Source organism: Lygodium microphyllum, chromosome 18 (assembly GCF_053477565.2).
Source record: "Lygodium microphyllum isolate KBCC chromosome 18, Lygodium_microphyllum_v1.1.10, whole genome shotgun sequence".
NCBI lineage: Eukaryota > Viridiplantae > Streptophyta > Polypodiopsida > Schizaeales > Lygodiaceae > Lygodium > Lygodium microphyllum.
In genome coordinates, this window is record NC_141152.1 from 132,843,040 (window position 1) to 132,856,616 (window position 13,577).

The following is a 13,577-nucleotide window of genomic DNA, read 5'->3' on the forward strand; positions in this document are numbered from 1 at the left end:
TGTTGAAATTCTTATCATCCTTCTATCTATACAAATGGTATGTTTTCATAAGGCATGTGTTGAGATTTATGCAATCACATGCCTAAGACAGCCTCTTTTTATGGAGCAATAGGGCAAGGGATATGCAATAGCTTAGGAGAAGTTACCTTTATCCCTTAGGCATAGTGAGGAAAGAGGTACCATCCATCAACTATAAAATAGTGTACTGGAAAATCATTTGAAAGGCAATGCTATTGTACTTTGTACTTTCAATCTTGTCTCTACTCAAGATTGTGTTTATAAGTCCAAGCCAATTAATCATGGAACCTAATTCACTTGAGTACAGTCATCAGTGTGTCTAGTTTCAATCATCGTGCTTCTTGTCATTGACTTCCATGTTTCTTAACATGCCTTGCTCAAGGATCCATGTTTCTTAACATGGTATCAGAGCCATGGTCAGCTTGGTTTAGCTCTACTCACTGCTCATTCAGATCTCTTCGGTCATTGAGCTTCACAAGAAAGTCTTCATCTCCAACTCTATTTCCTTCCATCCACATTCTATCCTTCACAACCTCCATAGCCATCCATTCCTACCTCACTTGGAGTAGTTGGATCTTCTCAACCAGGAAATATCTCATCTAATTCCTAGACATCTCTCTCTATTCAGGGCACTTCTCTGTGCGTTACATAAAACCTTGACATTAGTGCCTCTCCAAATCAGTATTGTGTTTTTCCAAGTCATTGCCAATCCTATACATGTTCGTATCATACTACTCATGCAATCTCTATGTAGTACAATCCTCCTCACAACCATAGGGAAATGGAAGGCACTACTCAAGCTACTCCTAGCTCAAATCTCAAGCCAAATGGCTCAATATGGTGGCTACACTAAGTAAAAAACCAGGCCCCTATGGTGAAATCCTAACTGGTAGCCATAGCCACTCAACTTCAAGCTCATATTTCACTCTATTTTCTCACTTCTCTCAATTCAACCAGCCCACTGCCACTCCGATCCACTATATTACTGAAGTTCCAATAAGATTTCCACATCAAATCAGCAAGGAGGGGAAGATCCAATCATCAAGGTTCAACATCGAGCTCAACAAGCATAGTATCTTTTGATACTCACTAGTGCTTCTTGGCACTTGTGTCTCTTCACACATCCAAGCAACTCATTTTCTGGTTTGATCTTAGATTTTTGGTGCTGATTTTCTACTGATCCTACCATCCAATATGGGGAAAGATTCAATGTCATACCGCTTCAAAGGAACAGCCTTTCACACTTGGCAGACAAGGATCAAGTCGGTCCTAATGAAGAAGGGCCTTTGGTCAATAACAAGTGGCCAAGAGAAGAAACCCAGAGATGCTACTCTTGCAGTAGTATAGCAAAAGAATGATGACAAAGCCCAAGAAATCTCATCAAGCTTAAGCTTAATGATAGTTATATCCACCATGTAGACACATGCGTTACATCTCATGCCACTTGAGAACAGTTGGACACACCATTTGGTGCCCAATATAAATCCTCAAAATATAGATTGTTGATTGAGTTTTTCAGCTTGGATATGAAGGTTAATAGACCCTTTGCAACTCACCTTAATTATACAAAAAGTCAGCTAACTCGACTTGCAGGATTAACTTAAAAATGGAAGAAGACATGCATTGGAGTCTTGCTCAAGAGTCTTCCTCTAGATTTTGGTAATGTCTCCACCACACTAATTAATATGCCAAATCCAAAGCTAGTTGACATCAAAGCATCACTCCTTGAGGTAGAGAAGAAGCTCAAAGGTAAAGAAGAAGCAAGCACTTCAAAGGAAGAATAGGTTCTCTATGTCAATAAACAAAGGGAAGAAAAACGTTGTTTGTGACTTTTGCAAAAGTACAAGACACATTGAAAAAAAATTATGCCAAGAAAAGATCACAAAAGGCCTACCTAGCAACTGCCAAAGAAAAAGAATACCATGAAGAAGAAGAAGAAGAAGAAGAAGAAGAAGAAGAAGAAGAAGAAGAAGAAGAAGAAGAAGAAGAAGAGAACACTCAAGAGCACAGGGAGAAGCCTCATCATTCCTTCTATTCCCACTATTCAGACCGACTTTTTAAGTCTTGTATGTACTTTGCATTAATGTTGTATGTACTTTGCGTTAATGCTCCAATCATAAGCTTTGTAACCCTCATGTAACATATGTACTACATCCTTTGCACACTTAGTGAGGCCTTGTGACAGCCTCTAGCTTTATATGGTTGGTTTTTCCTTGTCTACACTTAGCAAGGTTCTACTCATGATAGCCTCTGTGTACTTAGTGCTTTTTACAATTGTGATTGAGGAGGGGTGTTGAGATTTATGCAGTCACACTCCTAAGACAGCCTCTTTGTATGGAGCAATAGGGCAAGGGACATGTAACATCTTAGGAGAAGTTTCCTTTATCCCATAGGCACAATGAGAAAAGTGGTACCATCCTGCAACTATAAAAGAGTGTAATTGGCAATCATTTGAAAAGCAGTGCTATTATACTTTGTACTTTCAATCTTGTCCATGTCTACTCAAGATTGTGTTTATGAATCCAAGTCAATTAATCTTAGAATCTAATTTACTTAACAATCAATGTGTCTAGTTTCAGTCATCATGCTTCTTGTCATTGACTTCTTTCCTCCATAGCTAAACCTTGCTCAAGGATCCGTGTTTCTCAACAGCATAGTGGGAATTATTGAGCTTGCTTATAGTAACATAGTGCATAATTCCACTAGCAAGGGTCCTTTTGAGATCCTTGAGGGTGGAAACAAAGTTCCATTGATCTTGCATACAAAAGACAAGATTGTTGAGGTTGATAGATATGTGCAAAGCATGGATATTGCCTAACAAAATTTCAATAGCCTTTTTAGGGGTATGTGAAGAGGTTGTCTATTGAAATTCAACCAAAGATTTGAGCTGGATGAGATTTTAGTACTCTAGTAGATTTTGGCACATACATAATGAATATTAAAGGTAAAGTTCATGTTAAATATGCTCAATCCCCCACCCTCATAAGGTTCCACCAATGATCTATAGTGCTTTAAGTTTTAAAGCCCTCATTATGAGGAGAAGCCATGTGTGAGCACGAACCTTGGGTGGGTCCTGACTTATATATCAAATGAGGTCTATGTGATTGGATGGCAAAAAGGTGACCTTTGTGTATCTAACCTTTGGGTTAGATAGAGTAGTTATGTTGGTAGCAACTTGAGGCACAATGCATCGAGTTGCAAAGTTATTAAGGATCCCTATTTTGGGTCCATCAGTTGCACGACCCCCTGGTTTGGGGGTCTCGTCGAGGGGAAAGGGGATGCAGTGGAAATATTCCATGGTCGACTAGGAAAGATTCATAATATGGTCAAACATGCCAACCAAACTACCTTCGTGGGCTATAAAAGAAAGACCCCTCTAAATCCATTGTCAATCTATCTTTCACCCAGTCAGAGTTCTTCTAGCTACTCTAGCTCTTTGTTTAACTTCTGTTTGGATTGCCATCCAAGGTTCATCATGGAAGCGCACCCATGGACAGAGCCATCTTTGTATCAATTCATTTGAAATTAAAGCAATTTCTATTCTTCTCATATTTGTTGTGTGCCCTCTACTCCTTGCTCAAATTATGTCCATTATGTTGTGTAATTTCTACAATTTCTAAGAGGTAGTTAGTGAAGTTTCATAACTACTCACCCATGGATGCTAGCACTTCTAGTCCTCTAGTGATGGATGGCTCATACATATAGTGGATATCAAATGTATATAGCATGCATCCAAGGGGGAGTTCTATCACAAGGATATGCATTTTTAATGCTTAGCTTTGGCATTATTAACTTATGCACATGTGAAGTACTTATGTCAAATAAGGTCATTCTGACTGTGTAAGTACCCTAAGTGAGAAATGGGGGACATTGACAAAAGTCATATAAAGTTATATTGGACATGTACTTGTGGATGCTTGGTGTTAGTCTTGGTCTAGGACATTAATTGGGCCATTAAAATGTCTAGTTGTGATGTTGGGACTAGGTATTCAGTCCTAGGCCACAATTAATGTTTAGACCAACTTAAAGCTCCACGGGGGTTAGTACATTAAATGTGAATGGACACCATCTACTTATTGGGCCAAGACAAAGGAATAGTTTATTGATTTTCAAAAGAAAATTTTTGAAAATTAATTCATTAATGCTAGAAATCACATTTAAATTGTTGTCACTTGGTAAACTCTTCCATGCAAGTTAGAGAAAGGCTAATTAGGGCTAGAGAAATATCTCATGGGGACATGTATTTTTTAATACCTAAATTTTGCATTATTAAATTATGCACACATAAAGTGCAAGCCACTTAAGTCACAATGATGGCCTAAGTGCCCCAAGTGAACAGTGGGTGACATTAGTAAAAATGGATGTAAACTTATAATATACATATCTTATGGATGTGTGGTGTCAATTTGGGTCTAGGCCAATATTTGGGCCATTAAAATGGTTGTTGGTGACATTAGGACTGCATTAATTAATTCATTCATTAATGCTACTTATAACGTGCTTGTCTGAGGATCCCTTACCGACACAATTTAGTGGGCCATCAAGAGATATACTAAGCAACGTTGTCTAATACTCCTTAGAATAACACATGGTTTGTCACCTAGGCTCTCTTGAGTGCACTTCACAATGATCGGTTCTGGCTATAATCCATAAGGATTTATCTAAATCCTTAGAATAACACGTGGTTTGTCACCTAGGCTCTCTTGAGTCCCCTCCACAACGGAAGGTTCTGGTTGTAATCCGTAAGGGTCGACCTAAACCCAAGTTTCTAATTTGACATTAAGGTCACTTTATCAGCTTAACTAGCATCAGTTCTTGAGCCACTGCATTCATAAGTCAACTCAAACCAAAGCAAACCAATGTTGTACTTGGTTCAAAGAGAGTGAGAAACAAGGGAAAGTGATAGGCATTGACCCCTCTACTCATAGGGTATATTCTCAACTCTAATATCCTAAAATGGCATTATTCAAAATCTAAAACAATGCATTATGCAATCAATCCCTAGGACCTTTCCTAATTCTAGTGCCTTGAAGGAAAACTCTCAACTTGCTGAGACTACTATCCATAGGACAGACCCATCAGGGGTCTCGCCCTCCAGCTTTCCTTAAGAGTGTGTTTTACTTATCAAATTATCCTAGCATATTTATGTTTCACATGCAAAGATAACTTCCTTACTTGACCATTAAACACTAGTTCCCTCACATAAATTATCGTCACATACACAAAGACAATGTCAAGCAATTCTTTGAAAGCAATTTCAAACACATGTATTTATCATGTACCTTCTCCAAGGTGTAATGCCAACCTAGCGTTCCATCCCTTAATTTGGGACTCCTGTCCAAATCTCACACACATGATCCACCAATCTGCCCTTATCTATCATTACGGCCGTCCAGGAAGTCCATCATGGGCTCTAGGGGTTAGACGATCCTTGATAGACCCAAGGCATTTACAACCAGAGCCCCCCTAGCACCCTTGTCACTGCTTAGCGTAATATCCTCCCTATAGAGAGACCTCTCGCATTTGGGGCTAATCCTAGACTCCAACATGGTCATACCAGCCCCTTGGTGAAGAGCTCTTACCACTAATCTTGGGGGAGGTTTAGAAAAACCCGCCCATGAGGACACAATAACTTTTGTATAAATACAAAACTAAGCAATCAACCTATCATCATCAGCTACTAAGAAAATATTTCTTTTTCATAGCTTCAATCCAAATAACTGTTTTGAATATTCCATACGAATCAACCAACTAAACTTGATTAGGAGAACCATCTCTCTTATAGCAATAAATCTTATCTCAAAGTAACTACTCCAACAACCCAAAACAATATCCTTAAAACAATTTGTAAAACATATACAATATCTAATTTCCCTTGGGTTTGCTCTTTCCCTTAGGATTTCACTAAGGTTTCCAAAATATGAACACTTTAAGACATAACAACGAACCAACATCTTTGAGTATTTATTAAGGAATGGTACACCTCACAACATATCCCTCCTTAAGGACACAAAATTCAATAGTTTATTGACACATGAAAATCATTAAACCACAAGTTCCTATTTGCAATTTTACCTTAGCTTCATGTAATAATTCTCCCTTTCGAATGACCTTCCAATACCATTGGTCTAGACTATTCTTATTTGATTCAAGCTAAGATAACACACCTCTAAGCTTTTTTCTAAGTCACAAGCTTTTCTTTAAATGATTCAACAATTTATTATGCACAATCCTTTCGTCATTGTATCAAGAGACATCTACCTTTATTTCTATCTTCCACGTACATCACTAAGATTCTCAACAACATGATCGATTTGAGTATTACTCGACAATATGAGTTGCTACTTCACTAGGAAATTCCATGCACAACTCTTTGCATTTCAATCCCATGAACATCCTTATTTCTATGCAATAGCAAAGTGGTCTAGATATTAAAGCTATGATTTATAAGATTAGAGATGCTTAGACTAGGACCATATGACAAAATCATAATCTCAACTCGCCTTTATAACCAACCAAAAGCAATGAAAAGGAATATAAGGGGGGCACCTAGGGTCCTTGCAAGTCAAGGTCCTAAACTAATCTCACCCAATGGAATAGTAAGGTTAAATGCATGTACAAGATATATGGCTTCGAGCGAGCTCAATAATCTTTGGTATAGGCTATAACCCCAAACTTTAGCTCCATCCAAAAAGATAGGTGTAACCTCTCCAAGGCCCCTAGTGATGCTTAATGTCATGCCAATCAAGCCTTAGCTACCTTTCTTAGTGAAAACCTTAGACCAAAGAAAGTGACTCCCAAGTATACATATTCTCTCACAAGCCTCCGCTACATCTCCCCCAATTGTGAACCGATATATAGACCGAGTAACCATGCTACCAAAGTATTAATACCATGACTTTGGTTTTTCCAGGATTCACAATGAGATCTCTATTTATACAAAATCTAGGTGACACTACAACCCCTCCAATGAGTGTGAAATGAGTACAATATCTTCACCACATAACAGTATCAACATTAACACTCAAGCTAAACTAGCTCTAGCTTCACCTCTTCTATCAATATAGTCTAGCAACTCATCTATGTACAATCCAAATAGTGTGGGTAGAAGCGAGTATCCTTGTTTTACTCCTATAGCACTATAGATCCTCTTAAAGATCCCCTTAGGTATGCACATAGAGATATAGAGAGAAAATGTGTCCATGTGTCTATTTGTTAGAGCAACTCACTTCTTTGTGTGTTTGTGACTTTGTTTATCATTCCTATTTTTGTTTGTAAAAGCAAATCTTCTCTCTATGTTTACAATGCAACAAAATATCTCTCTCTCTCTCTCTTTCTCTCTCTCTCTCTCTCTCTCTCTCTCTCTCTCTCTCTCTCTCTCTCTCTCATCCAACAAAGCAGCAATTGAGCGATCCATGTGTCTATTTGTTAGAGCAACTCACTTCTTTGTGTGTTTAACTTTGTTTATCATTCCTATTTTTGTTTGTAAAAGCAAATCTTCTCTCTATGTTTACAATGCAACAAAATCTCTCTCTCTCTCTCTCTCTCTCTCTCTCTCTCTCTCTCTCTCTCTCTCTCTCTCATCCAACAAAGCAGCAATTGAGCGATCCATGTGTCTATTTGTTAGAGCAACTCACTTCTTTGTGTGTTTAACTTTGTTTATCATTCCTATTTTTGTTTGTAAAAGCAAATCTTCTCTCTATGTTTACAATGCAACAAAATCTCTCTCTCTCTCTCTCTCTCTCTCTCTCTCTCTCTCTCTCTCTCTCTCTCTCATCCAACAAAGCAGCAATTGAGCGATCCAACAATACAAAACAATGGCAAAGGCACAACATGATAGAGAGAGCCATGAAAGGCAAGCATTACCGAGAGAGAGAGAGAGAGAGAGAGAGAAAATTTTAAGAAAGAAATGCAAGAGAATAAAAGATATGAGAGATGAAAAATACAAAAAAAGAGCGAGATGGAGTGTTACAAACCTTCACAAAGCTTCCAATGGTAACCTATCATGAGGCACAAAAATGGCACAACAAGAAGGCATACAAGATATATCAATAAAAAATCCTTGTATTCATGATATAGAAACATACAACATTGCGACACATCTCAAAACTACACCCTCATGACACTGCACATGAGGGTTCACCATTGAGCCTAGGAAATCACATATTAAAGCATAACCCAAACAGAGCTTGGGTGACTACAAATCCCTATGTAAGTGCATTCATTGACAACCTCATAGTATACATACAAATCCCTTACCCTTACAAGAGGGAAGGGGTCAAGCAGTGTTGGTGTTATATTCCAAACTTTCCAAACTCCAATATGTTTGGGAGGAAGAAGAGAATTGACATTGCACTTCCCTCTATGTCACTTTTATCAGTTTCTTATGCATCTTGTGCTAGTTACAAGAAACCAAACTAGAATCACTATTTTACCTCTATATGCATTTGTCCAATGAATACATATAAAAGTACAAAGCAGATATATTCATGCTAAATGCACAATAGGACCTCATTCATATTTGCTTCTCTTTACACACTTCTCTTTAACATTGTGAAACTACTACCTTTCCCCATTCACTATCTATTGTAAGGATCCCATAGAGTAACATTTTGATCTCCCCCATTGGATCTCTCATATCAGGGGGAGTTTCGTTATATTTTTACAATACTTTAAGGTGTGCATATATACTTCACTTATAAAAGATCCAGTCAGTTTGATATTTTATCAAGAAACCAAACTAGAATCACTATTTTACCTCTATATGCATTTGTCCAATGAATACATATAAAAGTACAAAGCAGATATATTCATGCTAAATGCACAATAGGACCTCATTCATATTTGCTTCTCTTTACACACTTCTCTTTAACATTGTGAAACTACTACCTTTCCCCATTCACTATCTATTGTAAGGATCCCATAGAGTAACATTTTGATCTCCCCCATTGGATCTCTCATATCAGGGGGAGTTTCATTATATTTTTACAATACTTTAAGGTGTGCATATATACTTCACTTATAAAAGATCCAGTCAGTTTGATATTTTATCAAGTAAGAGACTCAATAGACACTCAAGTCAGAGGGGTCACCCTGTTCAACCTATGGACTCTCAAAAATAACATAAGTCTTTGGTTGTGCCAGCCTGCTGTGCTCTGCACCATCCACAGTAGCTCCAAGCATCTTTGCTGACTGCCATGTTATGTTTAAGAAGTTAGCTAGTAAAAACTCCAGAGTTTAAGCTCATACTTCATCTTTTCAAGCTACTTAAGTAGCTTACTGTTACCAAGCTGCATCTTTTGTGCAAAAGTGAGGTGCATTTTGCTATCAGAGGGCATCACTTCATTAGTATCTTCACCCACGTCTAGGGGCCACTCTTGCAAAGAGGACTCCGTTAAAATCTCAGATGATGTATTATCTCCAAGTTCATATATATTTATTTATATATCCGCATTTTATGCCTCTTGTACAATGTATTCGAGAGGGCATTTATCTCCAAGTTCATATATAGCAGAACTTTGTGCCTCTATCTCGTGTATACATAAGGGTAATGATCACTCTTGAGAGCAACATGCTCATCATGCTCATGAGGGCAATTCCACATCAGTTATCTGGGGAGCTTGTCAATGATTCATGTAAGTTGGGTGTGCTACAGCTTGAATATCTCCCTACGATTTGCGCTCTTATTCTTCTTCTCTGCCGATAGGACCCTATGTTAAGAATGTCCATGGTGCCGGTTTACCCCTTTGTGTTCCACCTATAAGCTGAGAAATGATGTTACTGCCATTATTGTGTCTAATGTATGTCAACCTGAAGAGGATGGAGTGGCAACTTCTTTTGGCCACCTCTAGTTGATCGCCTAGGGCAGTCACTCACTCGTACTTTGAATCCATTGCAGTTATCCTTGGACACAACATCCTTGCTCTTGAATGTGTCATTTTCACTACTGCATTGCGTCATTCAGGCAGTATAAGGATCAGCTTGAGTACACCAGACCTCAGGAATATCCCAGAATCTAAATTCAAGTTGGAGATTCTGCTCTTAAGAGCTGCCATGATAGGATTGCAAACTGTACAAGAATGTTGGTAATCATTATTTAAAACTTTCAGACCAACAGGGCATAGAGACCAATAAGTATCCCATTGTTTTTTATCACAACTCAAATACAAGGTCCCAAAGTAACAACTCACAGACAGCAGGGTTAGCTACTTGTCCTGTTAGAACTGGGAAGGAACTTTAACCAGTGAGATTACTTGTGGCATGCTCTTCCCAATCAATTGTGGCTCAGCTTCATGGGAGCAATAAATTATGTTACAAGACTAAAAAGTTAGATTTTTTGCAAGACACCCCACCCCTGTTATACAGCAGCAGTACACCCATTTTCTACTTCAATTTTAGGTGGTGCATCATAGCAATGTGCAAAAGGGACATCCTTCCAAGGGCCAGCATCAGAATTCTCACAACCCTCCATACACTGGCAACAGCCTCCAAGAAACTCGGGTAGGTTCTCCGGATCCACAAATTCAAGGAGTTTAGAAGAGAAGCTCGAGCCATGGACCTCGATTTTCTTCTGAGTTCGCTTGTCAAGCCAGGGCTTTATCATAGCCCAAAATGCCTTGAAAGCTGTGGGAGCATTCACGATAAACATCTTCCCTAAATATTCAGGATAATTATCCTGGTCAATTTTGGTTATCTTTTGAATAAAAGTGCGCACTTGTTTGTTCATTGTCTTCATAGTCTGCAGGAAAACAAAGCATTTCAAGCTCAACTCAAAATCTAGAAATATAAAAGCCCAAAAAAACATGAATTCAAAACTCTAGAGTATTGTCTACAACCACTTTGCAAAACATGAGCACCTAAAGGATTTCACTGTAAACACAGGACCATACAGTATCATTTTGCTTGGTCTCATCACAAGGAATAGTTGTGTCTCCATCTGCCAGAGGGCTATTTTTAGGACCTACACATCCACCCTAGGTTGTGGAAAGCCTTAATGATCTAGTATTGTATATCACATGGTTCCATAGTGAACTTTGAACTACTACTGTCACAACCCATACATTTCAAGCCAATGCATGCAACATCCCATAAGCATGATCTCACATGGCTGATAGAGGTGAACTGTGAACTATTACTCTGCCACAACCCATTGTAAGGACATGATTTAGGGGTTTCTGCTCTGCAACATGTGTCTTACTCTCTGATTTTATGCTTTTCGAAAGCTCAATGTTATGTAGCATCCCATAGTAAGTACATACCAACACCTACACTGACTCAGAATTTATTGTAGACTTTGTGTCTACGTCTTTGTGTCATAAACTACTTATAATTGTAGATATGTATCTATAGAATGCTGGAAGAAGTGCAGCTATCACACACAACAAACAGGGGTCAATACATTCAACAAGATTCCATCTATAGGAAGCACCACATTTGAGCTGTAGCCAAGCACAAAATGTAATGTTCACAAAATATGCCAACAAAGTTGTCATAATCTGACTAAAATCTAATTGATTCATCCAGCTATGCAGAATAGAGATGGAAAATCTGTAATTTGAGGGGTCTTTTAAAGAGGAAAATCATACCACTCCTTTGAGGTCCAAAATAGTCAGAGACTGTAAGATTGGCCGGCCGGCCTTCTTTGAACATGCTGGGAACTTCCAGTCAATCAATATCTCCCATTCCTTGATGTGATACAACAGCATTCGATCCATGGTAGTAACTTTCAATATCTCATCAAGCAGTAGCAAACCTAGCCTTTCAATGTACACCGGTCGCCCAAGCTTGTCTGTCTTGTGGTGAAAATGAGGGTACAGCTCCTTGATAGCTTTCCTTTCGGGAAACTGAAAAGCCTGCAAACAATTCATACAACATATGTGGGAAACGATTGAGAATCCACAGCAGACCCAAATACTTCCTGAAAAGGCAGATCAGCAAAGCAGGCAGAGGATCGCATGAATAAATGACAGAGAATTGTTGCTTGTCCTTGAGCAGAGCATCAAAGATCAAGTCTTGAAAAATGCAACAGAATATGCATAAAAGCTTGCAAAATCGGATCCCATACAGAAATGCTAGGGATGTGGATTTAACATCATAGAAACAATACATTACACACATGATAAGACTGAAAACCATAGAATCCCACTAGTACATCAGACAATGTGATCCTGCTACTATATCAGACAATGGGATGAGTTTAGCATCAAGAGGACAACATATTAGACATATGAGACAAAGAACCAAAGAATCCCACTACTATATCAGACAATGTGATCATGGCCGCTGGTGATGGACAGATACATTTGAGGTGCATTGCCCTTAACCAGGTTCTAAAAGGCATAGTGACAATGAAGGCACCATGAGAGAACAGAAAGAATGAGAATTTGGGAAAAGCCACCTCCTTAATACTGTCAGCACCAATTTCCTTCCTCCACTCGCGCATCGCCTCGTACATTGCCCTAGCTTTGGAGACGTCGAAGGAGCGCGCTCGCAGGAACCGTACCAGATCTGCATCCGAGATGAGCCTGCCGTCTGAGGGGGATAGGAGGCCTTTGTCTTGAAGGCATTCCCGGAACTCGAGCAGGGCCTCGTGCTGTGTGGGGGTGAGCTCCTCGGGAAGGCCGTTGCCGGTGTCAGAGGGGGTAGGGCCAACGCCAGCGGTGTCAGCCTTGCCGGAGGAGGAGCAGTGGCAGAGGTCGAGGACGGGGCGGGTGAGGGTGGAGGGGGTGAAGTGAGCTTCCTTGAGCTTGGAGAACATGGCTGCGTGGCTGGCAGGCTGGCTGGCTTGGCTGGCTATGGAGGGAGGGTGCACAACAGAGAGAGGGAGGGCGAGATCATGAGGAGGGATTGGCAAGAAGATACATTGATAATAACAAATAAGAATAGTCTTGTGATGTGAGGAGAGAGGGAAGGAGAGAAGGGCGGGGGTGGACAGAGTCGGGCAACAACGGTCGGGCAGAAACAAAGGAAGGGAAGGGGGAAGGAAGGAAGAGAGACGAAGGAAGAAAAATAGGCAGGAGAGAAGGAAGGGAAAAGGAAAAGAGAGGCAGGGGGATGCGTGATTGAGAGAGAGTCATGATGGTATCAGTCTCTCTCTCTCTCACACGCGCGCGAACACGCAGTAGAACACAAACCAAGAAAAATCTCTCTCTCGCTGTGTCTCTCGTATCACACAGTACTTACATTCACAAGATCAATACGAAGAAAAGCCAAAGAAAATCTCTGTCTCTCTCTCTTTTGATCAAAGCCTTAGCCCCGCCCGCCCACCCCCGTTTTGTAAAAAATATAAGGAAAATAAAGTCTCTCTTTGTTTAAATGTTCTTAAAATATTCTCTCTCAATCTCCTCTCTCGTAATAGTTTTATATATATATATATATATATATCATAAAATAATTTTCTCTACCACAATCAAAGCCCTAGCTCTCTCCCTCTTCTCTCAAGATAGTTTGAAAAATATAAGAAAAATAAAGTCTCTCTTTTCTAAATGTTTTCAAAAAAATATCCTCTCTCTCTCTCTCTCTCTCAACCATAAAACGATTCTCAAACCAAAAACTCTCTC

General features: G+C 39.4%; 1 protein-coding gene across 1 annotated transcript; it reads right to left on the reverse strand.

Moving 5' to 3' along the window:
• Positions 1 to 10,141: 10,141 nt before the first annotated feature.
• Positions 10,142 to 13,188, reverse strand: LOC148021395 (sec14 cytosolic factor-like). The gene is made up of 3 exons (XM_087699256.1): positions 12,416 to 13,188; positions 11,604 to 11,870; positions 10,142 to 10,756 (listed from the first exon to the last, which is right to left on the reverse strand). Exons 1-3 carry the CDS (start codon positions 12,773 to 12,775, stop codon positions 10,376 to 10,378), a joined length of 1,008 nt encoding a protein of 335 aa, XP_087555382.1. The 5' UTR covers positions 12,776 to 13,188; the 3' UTR covers positions 10,142 to 10,375.
• Positions 13,189 to 13,577: the final 389 nt, after the last annotated feature.